Consider the following 23,587-nt stretch of genomic DNA (forward strand, 5'->3'; position numbering starts at 1 on the left):
ATTTCCTAACAGCCATACCGAAGAGTTACCAACATTTAGATCTACACACTACCATCTCTTGAGGGATGTCTACTCATCACCTTTTGTGCACCTTGGTGGAAACAAGAGGAACTGCCTAGATCTACTGACTGGACTAGCCAAGAAAAGCCAAGTTCAACTGGGACGGCATCATCAGCCGAGAAATTAGCAGACGACGCAAGTGTATTGTCTTCCACACGTGGGAAATCTATTTATAGTAGCCTATGTGCTCACTGTAGGGCCAAGAGAGAATCTTTGATTTCACTGGGTAAGGTTTTGCCTCTGTTCATAATGCATCTTCAAGCACGAACGAAAAGTATTCACTGTCAAGTTAAAAAATCAAATTTTACCTGACCATTTTTTTTTCAACCTAGCCTACGGCGTGATTTGCAGAGATAGCCTAGCATTGAAAACCATGTTCAACGGAGAGACTTATCAGCTCAATGCTCTTGCTCCATATTTGGATCTGCTGAACTGAACCGGAAGTAAATCTAAATTCTCAAGGCTTATGGCTGACGATTCTGAAGAAGGAAGTTGTTGAGGCGTCACGTATTTATAAGTCAACTTTTGAAGAGGTTCGTATTAGGCTAGACCTGTACGAAGCAACACCGACAGTATTTTATCGAATATGTACTCTCTTTGTTACCTACCGTTTCTGAACTTATATCTGAATTGCTATTGAATGCTTTGTGACTGAATTGTTTTCACCTTCTACAAGTTTTAAGCTTCCTTGTTGTTTGTCCACACACGGTCACGGCCACGGTGTTGTTGCCATCAGTGTTGAGGTTTGTTCCCATGACCATGATGGTGTTCTTGGAGATGCTCATTAACTCAGCTCTCTGAAACTTTATCTCCTCAGTGTTCTTTGGTTAGAAAAAACATTTTTTATTGCATCTTAATTCACTGACTGCCAGGCCCATGGAGCCTCTACAGTCGGTAGCCCGCCGGGGTTTTTAGGTTTAGGTTTAGGGTGTTTTCAAAAGGCCACCTCTATTCTCTAGTCTTTTGGCTATTCTCACCTGTTGTGTGTTCACCGTTATAGTCTAGATCTAGGCCAACCAATTTTGCATTCACCCTGAACCACAGAATTTTACACAGTGATAACAGAAAAATTGTAGAATTCTGTGCCGTGAACAAACGTTCCATAATTCTAGATCTAGAATCTAGAATCTAGATCTAGATCTAGATCTAGATCTAGAAATCTAAATCTAGATCTACTGTTAGCCTAAAACTAAAAGCCTAAAAAGCGTACCATTTTCAATTGTCTGTGGGCAGTGGAAAGAGAGAGAGAGAGAGGAGTAGCGTGAGAACTTCCGGGTAAAACAAAATGATGACCCGCGTAGTTCGGCTCGATTCGAAAAGTTAATAGCCGTAGCATCTTTGTTGACGACCAAATTTACTTCGAAGTGTATACAGACCCGGTGACCGGGAACAAAGTCACGAAGTATACAGACCCGGTGAGGGAACTCTTTTGTGATTTCGGAAAGTTTCAGCGCCCAGACCTGGTAGTGTGTGTATGTGTGAGAGAGAGTCCGGGTGTTGAACGTCGCATACGTGTCAGTCTCCCCCCCCCCCCGGCAACTGATCATTATTACAATAATAAGGCTAGTCTTGACGTAGATCTACGTATGAATTGTGCGCTGGTCTATGGAATCAAAAGTTGCCGTATGCTCGGCTCTACACAGCAACACAACTTTTTCTTGGTGGTAAACAATCGAGATGACACAGGCTTGTGTATTTGAACGAATCGGTCTTTTTTTTTTTACACAGCTCATAGTATGCAGGCACCAGGTGGTCTGCTAATCTTCAATTTTACCTTTTTCTACAACAAAAAAAGTGGGAAACATGTGGGGTGGGGGGAGGGGGGCGTATCAATGAGGCGGCGGGCATCGGATCGGCAGATAAGGTGTGTGGAAACTAAAAAATGGCGGATAATTGGAAGCACTGAACGTTGCATCTATAGAACAAAGACACTTTGTTTTTTCCGGACCCGTGTCCGAATAACATTTTATCATATTCGGACTCGAGTCCGAATAAGAAATTTTTTTATTCGGACTCGAGTCCGAATATGAAAAAATGTTATTCGGGCTTGAGTCCGAATAATGACGGCCTTTTTTTTAACGAGTTTTTGAAAAATGGCCTAATTAATTATTAAATCTATATCTAGTAGATCTAGAATCTAGATTCTAGTTCTAGGACAATTATTAGATCTATATCTAGTAGATCTAGAATCTAGATTCTAGTTCTAGGACTAGATCTAGATCTAGATCCTGCGCACTACTAGATTCTAGATTTAGGTAATCTTTGCCTTCTTTTACCTTCCTGAACTCAAAATGATGGATCAGCCTCGCTATCATCATCTAATTCACCTATTTCAGTGTCTGATCAACACCAGGAAACGGGTCATATCATTTTCATCCGCTAACGCATCAAAAATATTGCGCCGCTTCTTGGATGCCATCGTAGTGAAATCACAACAGAACTGAGAATTTCCAGGGAATAGGTCTCTTGTGGAAGAAAATCGCAACAAAAAAACCGCAAGCGTAAGGCCGATAACTAGTAATTTATCACGTTGCAATGGCTTCACTAACGGCTGTAAACTGCCAGACCCGGTTGCAGTGTCCGAGGAATATGGAACAAAATTATAAAGTTCATACCGGAAGGCCTCCGGGTTCGGCAATTTTATTGCGTAATCCTTTCCCAGATACGCACCTGTAACAGCAGTCAGTGAGTTAATATTTTGCCTGTTTTGTTCACTGTCAATGTGATCTACAATCTAGATTTTTAGCAGTCTATTTCATAGAGACCAGAGAATCATATTATATGTTAGTTGCGTCTATTCGGACTCGGGTCTGAATAGCCTCCTGTGGCTATTCTGTCGGACTCAAACTCCGATGCTTGTGTGCAGTCGCTGGGTGTAGGCTACCGGATGTGAAGCGGACAAGCAATTCAAACTTGTCCTCCCTTCTACAATCTGATCAAAATAAATTGAAATTCTCAACACAAATTAAGACAAGTACAGTCACCTGTACAAACGGCCACTTTCCATTTCCCCCTTGCATTTTTTCTATATAATATAACTGTGTAAAATGGGCACCTGTCTCCAAAGCGGCCGTGGCCACCATATTTTAACTCACAACCCCTATCACACTAAGCAATAACTCCTGTCTTTGAGGTCCACCTTAGTGACTCCATTACGTTTTGTCATAAATGTGCATTGAACCCTGGCGTTGTTGGCGAGCCGTCATAATTCAATCACCTGTCGTTGTTGTTAGGTAGTCCTTCCAACATGAGTGGTCACTGTTTACCCACTCTGTAACAAAGTAACAATTATGAACGTGTGACAAAAGCGTTGCTCGTTCTCCGAGTGGTGGTGACCCATGTGTTTGTTTTAACATGGCACTCGGTCTTCCTCGTCTTATCATCATCATCAATGCCTTTCACCCCTGGCAGGGTATAGGCCACATACAAGCTCCTTCCATTTATCTCTGTCCTGAGCCATCCTTCCAAGCTCGTTCCAAGTGAGCTTCATTTCTCTCATGTCCCTTTCCACGCATCTCCTCCATGTTTCACATGGCCTACCCCTGCCTCGTGCTCCCTGTGGGTTCCACTGCAGTGACTGTCTTGTGGTGTTTCCGCTGGGCTTTCTTAAGGTGTGTCCCATCTATCGCCACTTTCTTAGTCCTATTTCCGCTTCTGTCCAGACTGGTTCGAGTGGGTATCGCTGATTCCCAGTATGTGTAGTTGGTATCGGTGCATTTCTTGGAGAACTTGTGCAGTTTTTTCCAGCCTCATAAAGGGTCCTAACGTTCCACGAGCCGATCCGAAGAGACTTGGACTTGGATGATGGTGGAGGCTTCTGCCCAGCAGCTTTTTTTCGGCTTTCACTGCCTTGCATCATAAACTCTCCATTTGGAGAAGATCCACGATCAGCCAAGCAGACATAATGGTTTTTGCTTGTATGTGTTTCTGTAACAGGTTCTTTTTACGAGAGAAGTTGTTAGCCTCGTGACTCAACCCCCAACCTGGAGGCAGGATGACTCTGTTTCAGGAGTCACTACCTGGTTCGCCATATAGTCGCCTCGTATGACACGCTAGCACCACATCAGTCCTATTCTTCTCAATGCCGAGACTGCACGGCTATTCTTCGTCTTATACATTTCGTTTTATTGTCACCCTTGCGCAAAATCAGCAACAAAATAAAAGTTACAAACAAAATACAAACCAACAACAACAAAAACAACAATAATGCGGCCACTTTCGATTGGGACCTCAGATGGGAATGGTTTGTTTTCTTCATCTTGATCAGTCCTGCCTAAGACGGCCACCTGTCTTATACGACCACTTTTCTCCTTGACAATGGGTGGCCGTCTTACACAGGTTTGACTGTAATTCTAGTTGAAATTCTGATTTGCGTAAAATACCCAGACGACAGTTATATTATGTAACGTCCTTACACTCACATGACTCAGAAGCCGAATCCGAATAAATAAAACATTTTTTTTCGGACCCAAGTTCGAATAGAAGATAAACCCATTTTCGGAATCGAGTCCGAATAGCTAAAAAAAATATGATCGGACTCGAGTCCGAATAGAGTTGGGCATCATTTATATTATAGAGAGGAACGAATTAAGGTACCGTTTTTTATCCATTTGCTTCAGCCAGCCATATCACCAGGTCATAGTCTTCCTTTTACTCAGATTCTTACCACTTATTATGCCTATGATGTTTCATTTTGTCCTAGCTGTCAGAGTATAGTGATATTGAGACAGAAGCCTAGAATCTTAGCCTATCTAGATCAATGTCTTGGCTTGGCGTAATCTTTTTCCGCTTCACTGACTGTTAATCTTGGAAAATTATCAGAACTGATGACACTTTTAAATCTAATGTTCCCATGCTAAATTCTCTCAGTCTCATTTCTTGCTGTGTTTTTTTGGTTTTTGTTTGAGGGGGTGGCATCCCTGACTTTTATTTTTGCATTACTTAACGTATAAATACTGTTGTCTGTCAACTCTATTCTTAGCGTGATGACATTCAAATTCTCTGCATGTCGTTATTGACCTAAGTTTAGACGTAAGAGTAGGTATGTGAGGCATCATGGTGAAATCAGGCGCTCGTCAAAATAATGAAATCCAAGAAACTGGCATTTTTCTGTCAAACGGCTATTTTTATCAAATTTTTTTTTACTAAACCCTTGCAAGGTACATTTAAAAAAACACATGTGGATTTACGGAAAAATATTGATTTGAGGCACAAAAATGTAAATTTGCAATTTCTACGGACTCTCAAGCTTTGGAAGTCGCCAAACTTTTGCGGCTAATTTCTCGCTAATTTTACCTCTGAAACCAGGCGAGCGCCACCACCTTCAATAGCAAATATCTCGACTTCCATAGATGAGTAATTTTTTTTCACTGAAAGCTAGGCAAATGAACAAGCTTTAGAATGGTAGTGATAACTCCACATGTAAAAAATTGACGAGCGCCCGATTCCATCTCATCGTGACATATGTTAATATCAGAAGTTCAAAGTCTGATCTTGTCTGTAGCCTGAGAGAGTTAATCCTGTGTTTGTCCAGTGTTTCTCACCTTTATGATTACGTTATGCCTCAGGATGGTCAGTATTCAATTTGTCTGTAGTAAGTCTGTGGACAAAGGAGACTGTTTCTAAAAATGTTTTTGATTTGCAAAGGTATGGGAGTCATAATTTTAGTCATTAGAATAGAGATGCAATTGGTTACAAGTTTACAGAGCTGATTATGGTAGAATAAATTTCAATTCTGGAGCTAGCTTTTTACTAAAAAGTAGGTTACTCTAAGTTTTATTATCAATACCTGACAGACAGTTTTCTCTGCGCAAGGAGACAGGCACGAACATACATGATATAATACCCACTCCCATTATCAGCTTCCTGCAAAGCATCTCTGCAAACTGTCATTTGATAGCTGTAATCAACGTCTGGCCGTGCCAGAGATTTGAAGTTTCAACCTTGCAGTGGGAACGTATGTAATCTGTAGTTGAACTGGAGTTTTTAAATTTTAGAAATAATATTTTAGACAAATTGGTCTGATCGTTGGATGATGGTGATGATCTTGTGGCTAAGGCACTGACTTCTTATCTCCATGAAGACCAGCTGTACTCTTACAAGTTTTGTTTAGTAACAGAGATTGTGTTGGTACTACGACCAGTGAAAGGACACTGCCCCCTAAAGCCAGACTTGTTTATTTGGATGCCTTCTATCTATTAAAGGTTTGAATAGTTTGGCGTGTGGGAGGGGAGCCTGTTGATGTGTATGAAAATCAGGGTGTTTTACAAATTATGATCAGATGTTTTCGGTAGGATTATGGGCTGACCATTACTTTAGATTTATAGATCTAAAACTGATGCAACATTTTAGAGTAGAGTAGAGTCATCAAAAAATTTAGAAATGTCTCCTACTGCATGATTAATTAAGAGAATATTGTGTATTGTAATAATACTCACTTTATTACTTTTATGTATACAAAAAATGAATGGGTTTATTGCAACCATTCTTTTGCTATTATGCAAACAAAGGAAGGACTCAATATTCATGCCCTTAACAATGAAAGTGTAAATTTCTTATTAATGTTAATGTTGGTTTCATTAGTCATGGAGTGGACATTCTGCCAAAAAGACTTTCTAAAAATCTCTCGATAAATTGTGTGCTTTTATTAATTTGTCCTTCTTCCTGTAGCATTGAACTTTCCAGTTTTGCTTTTATAATATTTGCCAGTGGTTTAAAAGATGTTTCTCCCTGTTCTTAATTTCTGCTTCTCCTCCAACTATACCTTGCTGGTTGCTTTGATATTAAAATGAAGAACTTTGTGGCTCACTACCCTGTTCAGTTATTAACATTGTTTCAATTCTTCCCATCAAAGGAAAGAGGGAAGTTAAGATTTGACTGTGGTGTGACTGAAGAATAAGTTTTCAGACAGAAAATAATCATAAGGATGAATTTTATTGGACAATTATTTATATGTTTGAAACAGTTACATTGAATGAGCAACAGGGAGATGGACTAAACAGTCAAGTTTCATTAAAGGTCCATTCTCTCAAGATTTTTTTTCTTTAGTGTGGTAAGATTGTTACGGGAAAAAAAGATATAATCAGCTAGGCAGTCAAATTTTATAAACAGATTATAATAGTTTGGTAAAGAAGAAAACAAAATTTACAGTAAACTGATCAGGGCATGGTGTCTGTTGTACTTATAGAACTGTAGGCCTACGTTTTAGATCACGGGGGGAGGGGGGGGGGGGCAGGTTAAACAGAATTTATTTATGTACAGATTGGTTGCCTCTTTTGGACCAAGCAGAAGCTACAATAAAAATCTATTAATCTTTTGTGAACAATTTTTATTCTTCTTAAGACAAGATAATGTTTCAGTGCTGTAGAGCTGTCCAAGAGCAGAAAATTTAGCAATATTGGTTACCTCTTTAATCTTAACACAAGCTAGATTTAAAATTAATTGATCGTTTTATTTTTCTTTACACTTTTAGACTAGGTGTTGTTTCAGTGGTGTGAACTTGTCCATCAGCAATGTTGAATACACATTAATTTTAGAACTTAGTTTAAGTACAAATTTCATTTATAGTTGACTTGCTCGCTGTGCTTTTCTGTTTTGTGGGATTTTCCTGATTTGACTAGATCTGTAGAAGATTTACTCTACCTTGTTTTTTTTACCTCACAGAAAAAACCCAGGGAGTGTCATTGTTTATTATGTTTCAAGCTTATTTAACATAAGGGGAACTGCTGCTTTTTCTTTCCCCACCCTTACTATCATCATTTTTCTTCTTCTCCTTTTGTATGTTTGTCACTCTTTTGTGAACTGCTATTTCCGGGCTGCCTTCTGGTAGTCGAAGCAGACTTTATGCTGTTAAGGCTAGGGAGGTGAACAGAGTAAGCCTGATTCTCCGTTTGGACTTCTCTGTTGACATCCTCCCCTTGGCGCTCATATGACCTTATGCAGTTGCGAGCACCGTAAAACCTTACTAAAACTAAAACTAATAGATTGGTTTTGTTGTTACCTCAACAGTTTTCGGTATTATTCTATGCTTTGGAAGTGGAAGGAGGAAATCTTTCTGTATATTTGTGGATTGATAAAAATCAGCCTATTTGCTCAAACTAGCTGGTAGTGGTTATCCCGAATCCCACCTTATCTTGTGACATTTGCTAGGATACTAGATTGAGTAACTTGCCATCTCTGATATTCTCTGCCCTCCGGCACATATGTTCAGGTGGAGGTGGTACGCCTTTGAACCCTGACCTTTCATTCTGCTATATAAAGTGTGCAGTGTGAATGCCAGTTGAATGTTAATCAGCCTCAGAAGAACACTTTGAAGTGGTTTGTGTCTTGTCCTTGTCTTGATCATATGTTTTCTTCAGCAGAGTGCTGTAAAATGGGAAATCTTCTTCGTATCTTGATGAACAATGACCAGCCGTCTTCCAAGGCTTCTGAAAATTTCTTCGTTGATTTTGAGAGTAAGTATGCTGAATGATAAGTAAACGTACACATTGCCACCTGCCACAGTTTCTTAGATTGTTTTTTACCCATGGAAATGTGTCACTTTAAACATTTTTAATGTTACAACTTTTTATTAGTTTAGTCTTTGCAACTGATAATGTTATTCTGTATTACTGTTATGTGGTCGAACTGTATACCTATTATATATCGCAAGCCTGTGACTGTTTTCAAAATTGTGCTTACACACTCTAAAGTGCATTTCAACTCATAGGGAAACAAAAATAGAGCTGTTATCAGTTTATTTTTTAAAATAAGTTCCTATATCTCGAAAATATTTGTTGTGTAAGCCAATATGGGCAGACATGAAAGAAAACAAATATTGGAACTGTCAAGTGCATTCATTATTTTCCTCCTTCTGTGCGTGTCGGGAAATGTTTGGTTTCTCTTTTTTTTTTCAAGTTTATGTTGCCTCTTACTGAAAACAGTATTGATTGATAATTTTATAGTTCAGTATTTTTCTAAAAATTTGAATGAGACAATATCTGCAATAACTGTTATAAAGCTGATAAGCAAGGTTCTCAATTATACTGATCCATTTATGTCAACTGTCTAGGCCGAATTTTTACTATGTACTGTGTAACGAAGTGAGCTGACTTGGTTACGAGCACTTTTTTTTCCCCCTTTAGCCATATATTCATATTGGCAATAAGTGTGTGGTGTCTGCAGTCTAGTGGTTAGGCTATGTATAGGACCTGTAATCGTGAAGTTGCAGGTTCTGGGGGTTCAAGGCTCAGCTCAGTCTGACATCGTGTCCTTTGGAAAGGCACTTTCCCCAGATTTTCCCTTCTCTGGCCAAGTCCTTCGGAGGCGGGAGTTAAATTTGAAAGTCCTGCCTCTTAAATCTTACAGTCATGCAAGTGGCATTAAACCTATGGATACAATTCCACCCTTTTCGCAATGAGAGACAAGACAGGGAAAATTATGGAGTGCCACCCTAATTGATTTGATTTTATATAATTCTATTTAATCTGTTTTACCTTTTTTTCTCTGCCCAGATGTCCAGCCAACAGAGTCTGAGGAGCGGGTGTGGCACCTTTGCAAATCAGTCTTGGACCAAGCCACTGACATTGTAATGGAGTTACAGAGATATAAGGGTGCTACAGAGGAAATCAGAATGGTATGAGGAAAATTGTTTATTACATTTGACATGTTATTTTATCCTGATATAATAAGGAACTGATCTTTTTTTTCTTTTAAATTTTGTCAACCCCTTCAATGCCGCAGATAAATAGGCCCCTGTGCCGCGGGAAATCCCGTGAACCAAGACTGCTCATGGGTGACCCCTCTCTTCCTCCCATAACTTTTTCATTTATGAATATTTCGTAATGAATTTCTGCACATACATTCTACATTATAATCTGTTCTTTAGTTTTCCCTTTTTGACTTTAAAAAAAAATGTTTCTTGGTCATGCCTTTATTTCAATTCAAATCAGTAAACAAAGAAAAAAAGCAACAGACGTATGGCTGCAATAGAGAGGTTGATAGATGGGGAGGTGTGTGCAAATGAAGCGGGAGGGGGTCGCTTTGTTATCTTCAGTTTAGCATACAATGTGATAGGTGGAGACAAATAAAGGGGGGGGGGGGGATCCAGTGAGCTTGCCACCAGCCTTCTTCACTTTAATTTCTTGACAAATTGTTTGATGGATGTCTGCTTTTTCGGCCAGTAAGTCAGTTTGTCGATCTTGTCTTCAGCAGACATTAGAATAGAGAACAGCTTTTCACCCTGCTTATTCTGCTGGGCATACCACATACTTCTGCCTCTGGGGTGATCTCGCAGTCTTCCTCTTCTGATTCTGGCTCCTTTCTGTCTAAGATGCTGTTAACTATCTCACTGACTGACTTTTCAGCTGTGGTCTCAACCTCCGTGTCGAAAGAGACATACTCCTCCGCAGTTATGGTCACTATTGTTGTCTCTCGCAGCCTTTCAAAAAAGAGGCTTTTCCTACCTTATACAGCACTTGTACAATCCATACATGTAAGTCCATCTGGGTTTACTGCCAGTAAATCATTTTTGTGTGGTAGATGTGTATATCTAGATCTAATCTTCTCGTCGAGCTAAAATCTGAATCTAACATTTTCAAATTGGGGGAAATGGTGGTTAACATAAAGGGAAGGTACCACAATAATAATTACAAGATTTTAGCAGTAACTTCCCTCATAATTGGTTTCAAAACATCCTCTGCCACTGTTCTACGGGCGCGGCAGCGAAGAGGTTAAGAGGATGCTCAGTTAACTCTCTCTCTCTCTCTCTCTCTCTCTCTCTCTCTCTCTCTCTCTCTCTCTCTCTCTCTCCCTCTCCCTCTCCCTCTCCCTCTACCACCCCCTCAAATGACATGTTGATGTGAAATGTGAATTTTACCTGAAGAATGTTTTAAATTACAAGTCTTATTTTAGACTAGTTGACTTGCTGTCCTACTGTCACTAGGTAATCTTTATATGACTGTTTTTTTTAAAGGGAGAGAGGATTAATTCTTTCCAAAAGCATAGGGACAGATGTGAATTTGATGAAGTTGATGGATTAGTGGGACACAGCCTTAGATATATTTACTGCTCGATCTAGACTACTGTTTTATTAAGTGAGAAGGGCTCAATAACCAGACCAACCATGTTCAGACTGCTTTTAAGAAGTTGATGCCAGTCCAGGAATACATTGTATGATTTCCTTAAATAAAGATTTTTCTTCTCCTGAGCAACCAAGAGCATTTAATGTTGAGAGCTAGGATGGGGATAAGGGGCATAAATCATACTTTTTCTTTTCCGATTCAGTTTTATTCCATGACCATGTGTAATAGGCTGTGTGCGTGCATGTGTGCGTACAAGTTTACTTTAAACATGTCCATTGCATTTCACAGGCCATATCCAACCCCAAGATTGAAGAGCTGCAGGAGAAAGCATGGATGGCTGTCTCTCCTCTTGTGTCCAAATTGAAAGTATTTTTTGAGTTCTCTCTTGAACTTGGTAAGTTGTATTCAGTAGAACCTGATTGATTGAAAAATGTTGTAAAGGTTTCTCACCTCCAACGTACTTCTTTCTTTCTTTCTTTTATTCCTTCTTTTTTTTTGTCGAGGGGAGGGGGGGGCATTAACTTAATTAAAGCTAAACTGGGCTGAGTGGGATGCATCTTCCTAGTAGAAAATAAGGTTCATTGGAAAATTTCCCCTCACAGGAATTGAACCCTAGTCTTTTATGTTTAAATTATCAAGCCAAACTATTACGCTACAGATGCCAGTCCAGTTGAATCTGGGAAAGAGGATCAGCTTTTTGTTTCTGTGAATGGTAGTTGCCTTTTAGAGCTGTATGTGAGAAATTCTACAACAATATGTTAATTCTTATTCGACATGATAATTATACACAAAGGAATGGGAAACGTCTAATTACTGATATTGCAAACACAACTGACTTGAAAGTAAATAAAATTAAAGGTTATATATCCAGCACATTGTTAAATACGATCTAGACTTGAATATTTCACTCTTTCTTTTACTGTTTGGAAAGGGAACCTTACTGTCTTTTTTTTTTTATAGAAGAGGGTTTTACGGCGCTCGCAACTGCATAAGGTCATATCAGCGCCAATTGCTCTGTCTCTTACTTTTCCTAGCGCCAAATGACCGTTATTTTGCAAATGTGCTTCTCTTTCTCTAAAAATTAGAAGTTACAAACAATTGCTCTCTGTAGGTGGTTGGCAGGTGCTCTGGTGGGGTTTGCTCTTTTTTTCCTGTCAACATCTATTGTCTTTGTCTCTCTTCCTTTTTTGTGTTTGTTACACTCTTGTATCACCTGTATTCTTCGGCACCTGTGTGACCTAATTATGTAAAAAGTTCCGTTGGACTTTAACTAATTTTAAACCAAACTTTGATGATGGATACAATGCAGGTGGCTGGAGAGAGTCTTTGGTAGGTCCGACTTCTTATCTTTCCTTCTGTTGTTTCTGTCTGTCTTACTTTTTCCAAACTAGCGCTAAATGATCGATGTGCTAGTCTTTACCCAAATAAACAGACAAACTAAACAACCATGTGGGTGGGTGGCAGGTGCTCTGGTGTGGTTGGTCCATCTTTGCTATCAAACATCTGTCATCCTTATCTTTCCTCCTCCTTTTTTGTGTACGTTACTCTCTTGCAACACATAATCTTTTCTTCGGGACCTATATAACCTTTTTGTGTTGCAAGTGCCTTAAAACTCTAACTAAAACTAAAAAACTGTTGTTGTGGTTGTGTGCTTCTATTTTACTCAAACATACATTCAAAGAAGATTTTACAAACTACTGCTCACTGGCCACTTGCATGTTTCAGAGCGTGTGATCCCAGAACTGCTTGGTGAGTTGTGTTCAGAGGACCTATCACCGCGGGAGCACCTGGAGCAACAGCAGGCCCTCTTCAAACAGTTTGCCGAGATCTTGGACTTTGTTCTCAAATTTGACGATCTCAAGGTGAGTAGTTTAATTTTGTTGCTTTATGTATCCCATCAACACAAATTTATTCTCAAATTTCATGTCCTCAAGGTGAGCGGTTGATCTATTTTGCTTTGGGCCCCCATCAGTACAACTTCTTTCTCAAATTTGACCACCTCAAAGTGAGTTGTTGAGTTCTGTTTTTATGACTTGTGTTGTTTAGAAGGTTGGCATCTTCAACATTGCCTGTCAAGTCCCACATGGGCTGTGTGGGTTGTAAACAGTTATAGTAGAGGGTTCTACTGCTAGGTCCTACTTATTTACTTTCCTTCTTTAGTTTATTGTGTCCATGTACTTTTGTTTACTCAAACTATACAGAATGCCACAGTCTTGGAGAGATTCTGAGATAATTAAGTATCTTAGTTGGGAGGAAATCGAATTTAATTTCTTTCGCACTCCATGTGGAGAGTCTGACCAGTCCTCCATAATAACACTGTAATATGTTCAGTAGGAAAACTAAATATTATTGTTCACAGATATCTTTGCCCAACAATTATAGATTTATTTTTTTTCTTTAGTCTTTAAATTAAACTTTCATTTCAAATACAAGAATATGTTCTTGCTTTGTAGTTTGAATTCATCAACTTATTTATCTGCTATTTTCCTATTTTCTTGCAGATGACAACCCCTGCCGTACAGAATGACTTCAGTTATTACAGGAGGACACTTAACAGAAGGAAAATGGCAAATGAGGTGACAAAATTCTTGTTCATGACACGTGCAATGATTTTGTAATGCCTTGAAAAATGTTTGTCTTAAATATTTTTTGTTTTTCAACTCATTGTCTGTATTGAAGTGCAGTGGAAAATGTTTGCTATAATATGGGAGATGCTTTTTTACCATCATTTAAATATAATGGGGGATTGAAAGGGTGCTAGTAAGAATGCAAGTTTTATGAACTCCATGAAATATGGAGTACTGTAGACTCTTTTCTTATGGTCCAAATGTCTTTGTTTCCCCCCCCCCCCCCTTTAATTTTGTATGTATATGAAGTCAACATTAACTTTTGTATTCAGTCCAATATGTTCTTTAAACTTCTGTACTTCTGTAGATTTACATGAGACCTGTGTAGTATTAGGTGCCATATACTTTATTAATTGTCATGTGAAAGAAAGCGATAGTGTGCTTTCACCTATTTCTGCAATGAGAAAGATGAGTTCATACTTACTTTTTATAGAACGGCACCTTATACACTCATGCATACACCACAAGGCATCTGCATATATTCATGACATAAAACGAATAGTCACCAGAACAATTTAATCTGTCACAGAAATTTATAAGGTTTGCTCGGAAGCCGTCTTGACACTTGTCCCGATTCCATAGAACAAGGGAAATAATCCTTTAAAAGTACATGTTTTGAAAAACTTATGTTAGGGAAAGAACACTGGTTCATGCAATCCAATTTCCCATGCTGTTCAATTTTGTTAAGTGTTGGATTTGACCAAGTTTCAAGAAGAAGGACTCCACTTTTGTCTTTGCAGTTGTGTTTTCAGTCGTATCTAATCAGACTGTCTGTTTAGACCTTATAGAATGCGTATATATATCATGGCAGTGTCAGTTGTCAGGCATACGTTTGGTGACCACTGGCGACTAGCAGTTTACCAATAGCGGCACCCATCAGCAACTGTAGTGGGTAAATAATTAAATCTGGAAATTATGATGTATGTTTAAGTCCCAGAGTTAATCTACGGGTGTATTTATACACTAATTCCGTCCTGTATTATCTGTTGTGAAACCACAGGAAGAAGTTCAACCAGGTGAAGAAGCTGTTTCCAACGAACTGGCCAATCGGATGTCACTGTTTTATGCCCAGGCAACGCCCATGTTAAAAGCACTCAGTGACATCACAGATAAGTTTGTTACTGGGGTGAGTAAGGGATACCCGTGTCTCTTAGATTCCTGTCTTTGTTCAAGAAACTAGTGTATCTCATTTTAATTTAAAAAATCAATGTTTTCACCTTCAGGGGAACATGATCTTCACTTTTCTCTTCATCACACATCTTTTTAAATTTTTTTGTTCAGCTAAGACCACATATAGCATAGCTGCCCACTGTCCCGGGCCATCTGTATTTTGTACGGATTTTCTTGAAAAATCGCTGTTGTCCCGGAAATACGGATTTTGACTGATGGTCCTAGAAAATAAAACTTGGCAAGCATACTTCTGAAACAGAAAAATTAGACCTAGCGAAGAGGGGAACCAGATTCCATTGCAATGATGACTGGCGACTGACAGTGACTGGTGACAGCACACACTAGGCCTCCTAGGCCAAGGTCACCACACCATAGGCCTACACGCACATGATGGTTAGGCCTACACCGACACACACACACACCTCCATTTTCACCATAACGCGATGATGCCTTCACCACACACATCACTTGCACTAGGCCTAGGCCTAATGAGAGAGCGAGAGGGGACCAGCACAATCTAGTTTTGTCGCTCCCGCTTTCACACAAACTAGCCTAGATAGGTTATCTAGATCTAGATGTAGGTCTAGATTTACAACGGTTTACAGACTTGGTAAACTTTACGGAGCGACAGAACAACTTTCCTCGGCGCTAGCAGAAGACGGGTGCAAACCAGTTTCAAACCTGCCAACTTTCAAAAATCAAAAATAAGGTATCACGTCACGGGCATGCTATTACGGTTCAGTAATATAATAATAATAATGATATTAAGATATTTTCCTCTAACTCTCGTAGGGTTTACTCACCTATTTACACTATTATAGTGCAAGGGCCTACCTGGCAGGCCAGTTTCGCTTTCTGACGACATTGACATTATAATTATTTTTTGTTGTATGTGAATTTCGAGAAATTGAACAAGATTTCTGTTGCTTGGGAAAACTACGAAAATTCGGGAGATTCCCGAAAAATTAGGGAGAGTTGGCAGGTGTGCAGTATTAATGTATAACGACTATGCGTAAGGTGTCCCTGATAATTAGTAAATGTCCCTGATTTTGAGCAAGGCTGTCCCTGATAGCCACAGAGAGGGGTGGGCAGCTATGATATAGCGGAAGTAATATATATATATTATAATGTATCATTTTAAAAAAAATTAAAATCTCATCCCGCATTTCTTAACTTCTCATCAGGTATGTTATTTTTTTCCTTGATTAAAAAAAATTAATTTAATATGTTTGAAGCAAAATCTTTTTCTTTTTTGTGCTGTAAAGTTTTAAAGATTAGTAAGAAAAGAAAATTATCTAACCATTTTCATATCGATTTAATCATAGCATAATACTGAACTGATTCTTTCAACAGAACAAGGAATTGCCAGTAGAACAGACAACAGATTGCCTCAGTATGATGGCAAACATTTGTCGAGTGATGATTGAAAATCCGTAAGTAAAAGAGATTCTCGTTCATATTCGGTTGTTAGTTTGGTGGGGGGGGGTGTTACTTGAGAGAGGTATTTAGAAATAAATTGTTGGGTAGAGCTTTACTTTTCAGTAGAGATGTTTTATAAATGCCATTTTTAAAAGTTCGTTGCTAATATTTGATTGAGCATTTCATGAACAGAAGTTCCTGAAGCAATGTTTGCACAGTCTGGTCTACAGATAAATGGCATCGGTAATCTAGTGGTCAAGCTATATGACTTGCAATCTATGATTGCAGATTTTGGGGTTTGAAGCTCAGCTCCACCCGACGTTGTGCCCCTGGGACCCTGACCTGGGAAAGGCACTTTTTCATGAATGTTCCATCTTTACTTGGTCCTATCAGAGACGGACTTAAAATGCGGAGGTCCCGCCTCTTAAATAACCTTGCAATGTCGCAAGGGACGTTAAACCTCTTTGTAATTTCATACATTTGTAGGTTTATGAGGGGTTTTTGTGATTTTAGAATTATGAGAGATGTGTACTCGAACAAGGCCTGCTGAGCATAGGGCAAAATGTATATACTTAGCTCTCTGTTTTGTTATTACTTTTTAAAAATTATTATTCATTTAATGAATGGCACTAAACTGCAGAACATTTCGACTTCCAGGGAGTACAGGTCAAGGATAAAAGATGACACGCAGTTGTTTTGTCTTCGTGTTATGGTCGGTGTCATCATTCTTTATGACCATGTTCACCCAGTTGGAGCTTTTGCAAAGACTTCAGGCATCGAGGTTTGTGGGTTTTTTAAATATTGCGCTATGTCATATTTCTCTCAAATTTTTTGAGGATTGGTTGTCTTCATTCTTTTTTTTTTCACAGAATCCTTGATTTTTTAGTGGTGCTGAAAATATTTTAAATCAGAAAAAAAGTGTGCTCGTGTCACATGTTTGATTTTGGGGGAGGGAGCTGGATAATAAAGGTCAGATTTCTCAAAGTGTAGATTATGTGCAACACAGTATCCTTGCTATCAGTTTCCCACTATCATGTAAAGACATAGTGCATTCCATAAGTTTTGCTTTGCAGAAACCTATTATGTGTTGCATATTTTCACTTAGACCGAAGCACTTTGGAGATGACCTCTGATGCTTTAGAGTTTGGATACTTTGAAAAAGGAAGAGGAAGGGGTCAGGGAGGGACAGAGGTGTATATTGTGATTAGCTGTCTCCATATGAACACCTTGAAAGAGGAAGGGGTCAAGGAGGGAGAGGGGTGTACATAGTCATTAGCTGTCTTTATTCTAGCAGAATTAGACTTTTCTAAGTTGCACAATATCAAGAGATATTTCACAAAGAAAAATCTACCCAGAAAATGGCCCTAGGCAGAACCTGCAGCCCCTCAGATTGCAGTTTTGTTCTTCAGTATCAAATAATGAAAGTTTTCCTTACTAAAAACTGAATATGTTTTCATTTTCAATATTTCTGCCATAATCTTGTTGATTTCCAGTATATATTTTTTACCAAATTACTTCATGTTTTGATTTCTTTTGTTTGTTTTCTTTCATGTTATGATCGAGGGGAGGGGAGGGAGGGGGGTCAATAGAGGACTGAGAGCACCATTGAATGATAGATCCTTCCACCTTTTAACCCACAAGTCCTCTCTTTTTCTTCACTCTAAATGGTCTTTAAGGTGTCGATGTGATTCTCCTGAGATTTAGCTCAAACAATTTCTAAAACGTATCTGTCCTGGAGATATATATGATTGTTGTTTTCTGTGCTGATGGAAAAATAAACGGATATGACAGGCATCTTAAGAGGTTATATATAATACTAGAGATTGAGGCAGTGACGTCACACGTGTCAGACATGGGGGCCTTCTTACCGTCATCGGCATGGCCGGCATGCCCCTATTTACATAAACATTCTGAGCCCCCACCCCGCTCCACAAGAGCTCTAGTATATTAAACAACAGCCAGCCCCCATATTTCCGTGCAAGCTTATAAATTTCCTTCTTAGACGGCTGAGACACCTCCACGTTAGTCTCGAAAAGTACTCACCCGTCTGTTGAACTGCGCATGACTTGCCCCTGAGATTCAGCTTCCCAGGGTGGGCACACGCAGCCCCTTTGGTTTAAGTGGGGGACATCACTGCCACAAACTCTAATACTAAGTACAACCTCTTTGCGGGAATCAGTTTAGTAACTGTTGTCTCATACTTGTCCATGTGTCTTGACCTGAAATGGGTTGGGTTGGGTTTTTTTTAAGAATAATTTTTTTTACATTATAAATCTATTGTTCTTGCAGATGAAAGGATGCATCAAAATTTTGAAGGACCAAGATCATACAAATGTTGAGTCATTGTTGAATGCTTTAAGGTAGGCTTCTTTTTTATTAGCTTCCTTCTATTTAGAATTTTCTGTGGCTACTAGATTGAAAATGCTTCCTTTTCTTTGACTTTTGTTTTTCAAAGTGACTTTTTCAATGAAAATAATTTGTTATATTTTCAATTCAACGACACATAGATCAAACAAGGAGCTTCTACTTTTTCATTGTTTTAAGAAATATGCTTAAGAACATGTAAAATCACAGAATTCAAAAAGTTGTCAAAGCAACCTTATTACACATGACTAATTTTTGTTCAACAAGTTCAATTGATTTATTGCAAAGAAAAATGCTTTTATTGTTTTCGGCATTTGGATTTGCTGCCATGAGATCTACAATTTTGTTATAAGGATAATGGATTGCATTTCATTCAATGTGTTGTGGCCTGAAAAAGCTAGCAAGAATAACAGATGCACTGCTCAAACAACGGTAGAATGACTTTTGATGGAATTTCCATCTGTAACACTATCATTTTCATTTCTTTCAGTTATTTTTAAAAAATCTGAAAATGGTCATGCTACGCCAAAATCAAAATTAAAAAGTAGTTTTTGAAGCTTTGTTTAGGAATGCTTTGATGTTTGTGATCTATGTCATCTGTGGAAAAGTCCTTTTCTGTGGATAAAAAATTACAATTTGAGTAAGCTGTTACATTTCCCATTTTTTTAAAAACCCAGTATGGTTAAAAATATGGGGGTTTTTTGGCACCTTGATTCAAAGCGAGTACGCCACTTGAAATACAGTCTTGGCAACAACAAACATTTCTGACAAAAAAATGTTCCCATTGAATTTCCCGTCTTCCCATCTTAGGACCTGCAAAGTTCCTGATCAAAATCAGCATGACTCTCGTCAAATGTTGAATGCAGGGAAATGGAACGGCTTTCATATAGCGCTGTTTGTTTAAAGTGACAATGCTTGGTTGTCTGAGGCCAACTCATTTACAGTAATTTTTATAACTGAGATATGATACTCTGAAGGGGTTACCGTGTATTAGAACGTTTGGCCTGTAGCTATGAAAATAGTCCGAAATATAATGTGACAAAAGACTTTTCATGAGATGCAGCATACGAATAAGAAAAATTTTACTGCTCTTAAAAGATTGATTTGTGGTTGGTTGGCGGGTGCTCTGGTGTGGTCTGCTCCTTCTTTCCTATCGAACGTCTCCTCGTGGGTGGTTGGCGGGTGCTCTGGTGTGGTTTGCTCCTTCTTTCCTATCAAACATCTATCGTCCTTATCTTCCCTTCTTCTTTTTTATGTTTGTTACTCTCTTGTAACACCTCTGATCTTCTGGCGCTCATATGACCTTATGCTGTTGCGAGCGCCGTAAAACCTCTACTAAAACTAAAACTAAAACATCTCCTCCTGCTTTTTTGTGTTTGTTACTGTCTTGTAACACCTCTAATCTTCGGCACTTATATGACCTTATTGTGTTGCAAGTACTGTAAGACTCTTACTAAAATCTTTTTTGATTTTATTCAGATGTGATAGGTTTCGGTTTTTTTGTCGCCCTACCCTCAATATGAATCTCTGGGTTGTCCCACTCCCCAGGTACACAACGAAGCACTTGCAGGATGACAACACACCTCGAATCATCAAGTCTATGTTAGCTGACTAATCCGGGTTTAGCTATGGTTCTCCAGGGTTTTGTTTTTGTGTTATACAATATATATCTGTTACTTTCAGGTAATTTTTTTTTTTCTCTTTTTTATCCCATGTTTAAAGTTGAAATTGTAATGTTTTTCCCCTATAATTTGAAGTTAAGACTCACTCCATGACATTTCAATGGCATCTACAACCACAAAGTTGTTAATTCAGTTATTTGTTCGAAATTTTGTGGACATTTTCTATTTTGTTACTGGTTTCTTAACGCAAATATATGTTGATAATTCTGACAGTATTCTTTATAGCCTAATGTGTAGTGTTTGGTTTCAGGCTGTAATTTGAAATGGGACTTTTGCCCCTTTTCTGTCAAACATATGCAAAGTATAAATTAAAATTCCTGATACATTGATGGATATTGGTCCCAATCATAAAACAGTTAAATTTTTTACAGGTTTGTGCTTTCAAGTAGTTTAGCCGTGTTCAATATTTTGTATAGTGAATTTAGCAATGATATCGTGCTATGGTTATTTGTCGAATTCTCCTCGAGAAACGTCCAAAATGAAAGAAATTATTTGCAATGTATTGTTTGTCTTTGTTTTCACTCAGTTTTTTTTGGTTTGTCATGGAAGCAAAATATTTCTGGACAGTGCATTTCCCGCCCTTTTTCTTTGAATAGCTAAAAATGTAGAAGAGGTGGTTGGATTTGAACATATATTTTTTCCCCTCTTTGAATTATATCCCATTTGCCTCCTGACATTAAAGAATCTACCAGTGGGCATGAAATTGCTTCAACATGGAGTGCACACTTTGTTGTTTTTTTTTCTCTCAAATGAAGGTACATATTATATTTAAAGATTGATAAAAGTGATATGCCTATGAAATTGTGATGTGTGAAATACAGTGATCTTTATCCTCTGTTTCCATAATTCAGATTTTTTTTTTTGCAGCGCATGAAATGAGATTAATTACTCTCTTCTCCTTTGCTGTTGGTTTATTCAACCAAACTTTTTTGTACAATCAACTCGTATGTCGTCGGCTAACAGGCAAACTTTTTCATTGTGATTTTGAAAAAGTTTTCAGGAGAGGAACAAATTGTATCGACTTTTACTTTTTACTACAGCTAAAGGTGTTTGCTTTTATAATTTTGATGAAAGAATGTGTCAGGTTGGACCTGCAAAAATGTAAAGCTCATGTTTGATCTCTATAAAGAAAAACTGGGGGCCAAAGTCATGATGCCTGAGTTTGACTCTTAGCCAGCGATTTTCTGTTTATGACATTCAAGCAAGATGGCAACTGCTGTGCACTGTAGATTGGGGGTATGTGTGATGGAATTTTTCGAAGTCCTAAGTGAGACAATTTGTTATTGACTTAAAACATTTATTTTATAACGACTGGATATCAGCAGGGTTTTGATAATACGTCTGACCTTTGGACTTGAGTTAAGTTTCGTCTACTGTGTTCCCCATTACAGCTTGTGCTCATGAGGGTGTGCTGATCACCTGAACGCAGTGTGTAGTCAGTACTGTGTGTAGAGTACATGTATAATACATGTATAATACCGTGATGCTGTACATATAATTTTGTTGTGTATAATTCCAGCGAGACTTAATCATATTAGAGCATGTTGTTTCTGTGACTGAACAAAGAGCATAATTGTGAGTGTGCTGCTTGTTGCCATCTTTGGGTGTTGCCATGCTAAGATTTTAAGAATCTGCTGTAGCTGGGAGCTTTGGGGGTACTGCTGTTCAAGAACGTTTCCGAAGTTTCATGAATTCCTGAACGAAATTAGAAATGTTTTAAGTGGTCATGTCTTCGAGTCTTTTTTCTGGATGGTTGGAGGATTTGTTGATATGATGTGATAGTCTGGGCTTGTTCCTTTTAAAAGTTTATTCGTGTTGAATTTTGGCTGTTACAGTGCCATCCCACCATAAACTTGAAATCAACTACCACAAAAAGTTCCTTTTTGTTTTCAACAGGCTAACTCCTTGAATCGGACTTGTTTCTCAGAAGCACCCTTGCAGCTCTCTGCTACACCGTTTCTTTCTTGTATTCTCTATTCAGATTGTATATGTAGTATTGTCAGTTGTGAGTCTGAAGGAAAAAAAATAGTCTTACTTGCTTACTTCATTCTCATAAGCCCTTCTTTCATGCTTCCTTTTTTTTGTTGCCAGTTTCAACATTTTGCTTTCCTAATGAATGCATGAGATAATTGATAAATAGGCTCGCAGTATCATGTCTTCTTTCTCCTTCTTGAAATAGGATTGTTTCTATTTTGTTTGAATAATGAATGAGAGGAGACATTATTTCTTATAAGCTCTTTGCTTAAGGAAAATGAAGTCTACTGTATTCTGTTTATCGTTGATTGAGGCAGAGTAGGCTTTATATGTTCCCGCACTTTAATAATACAATAGATACAAAGTTAACATTGCTGCTGACGTGATCTTCTACTCTTGTCCACTCTTTCTTTTATCATCTCATTATCTTCTACCTGCAGCACAGTTTGTTGTACCCCCTGGGGTGGTGCTACTGACTGAAGTATCTTTAGGCCTTTCCCAAAGGGGGGACATTTCTCATTCAAACACAGTAGAATTGTAAATGGGCTGATTCATTGGTGTCGTGCTCATAACTATGCTTGAACTGCAACGGGGAATTGCAGCTTTTCCTTTCCTAATCCTTACTATCATCATTTTATCCACTACTTCTTTTGTATGCTTGTCACACTCTTGTGATCCACTCTTTCCGGGGTGCCTTGATAGTTGACGCAGACTTTGTGCTGTTGAGGCCAGAGAGGTGAGCAGAGGAAGCCTGATTCCCTGTATGGACTTCTCTGTTGACAACCACCCCTTGGTGCTCATATGACCTTATGTAGTTGCGAGCGCCGTAAAAACTCTACTAAAACAAACAAACAGTTTGTTGTAAGGACATTCAAATGTGCGAGTCTGAATGTGAGTAGAATTTTTTTAAGGCAATTTTTAAAAAAAAGATTTTTCTTTTCCTGTGCCTCACTTTATATGATTTCATTTGAGGTTTTCTTTGTCTAGTAGAGTGTTGAGGCGAGCAAGAAAACAGCAGTGTTATGAACTGTGACGAAAATATATAGGAAATGCTTCTTTTGTGGGATCATTTCAACTGCTCATTGAAAGTCTCCATCATATATCGCTTTTCAAAATGGCATATGGTGGAGCTTTGCACCGAGCAGTTGATTTGTACTTGCAAAGGATTGTAAGGCTGCATCTGTATTTGTCATAGATTTGAACCTTTTGATCTTGGGCTTTGCAAGGACTA

The 23,587-nt window shown here is 38.5% G+C and overlaps 1 protein-coding gene across 2 annotated transcripts; it reads left to right on the forward strand.

The window, feature by feature from the left end:
• Window positions 1-492: 492 nt before the first annotated feature.
• On the forward strand, window positions 493-22,399 carry LOC101849220 (CYFIP-related Rac1 interactor B). Of its 2 annotated transcripts, none has more exons than XM_005101623.3 (11): window positions 493-593; window positions 8,421-8,513; window positions 9,552-9,673; window positions 11,409-11,514; window positions 12,846-12,982; window positions 13,622-13,696; window positions 14,748-14,873; window positions 16,271-16,350; window positions 16,994-17,117; window positions 18,626-18,696; window positions 20,249-22,399. In XM_005101623.3, exons 2-11 carry the CDS (start codon window positions 8,432-8,434, stop codon window positions 20,313-20,315), a joined length of 990 nt encoding a protein of 329 aa, XP_005101680.1. In that variant the 5' UTR covers window positions 493-593; window positions 8,421-8,431; the 3' UTR covers window positions 20,316-22,399. The 2 variants fall into 2 exon arrangements, with proteins under 2 accessions (XP_005101680.1, XP_035826481.1); XM_035970588.1 differs by having other exon boundaries at window positions 514-593; window positions 8,418-8,513.
• Window positions 22,400-23,587: the final 1,188 nt, after the last annotated feature.

Source organism: Aplysia californica, unplaced genomic scaffold (assembly GCF_000002075.1).
Source record: "Aplysia californica isolate F4 #8 unplaced genomic scaffold, AplCal3.0 scaffold00291, whole genome shotgun sequence".
In the NCBI taxonomy this organism is placed as follows: Eukaryota; Metazoa; Mollusca; class Gastropoda; order Aplysiida; family Aplysiidae; genus Aplysia; species Aplysia californica.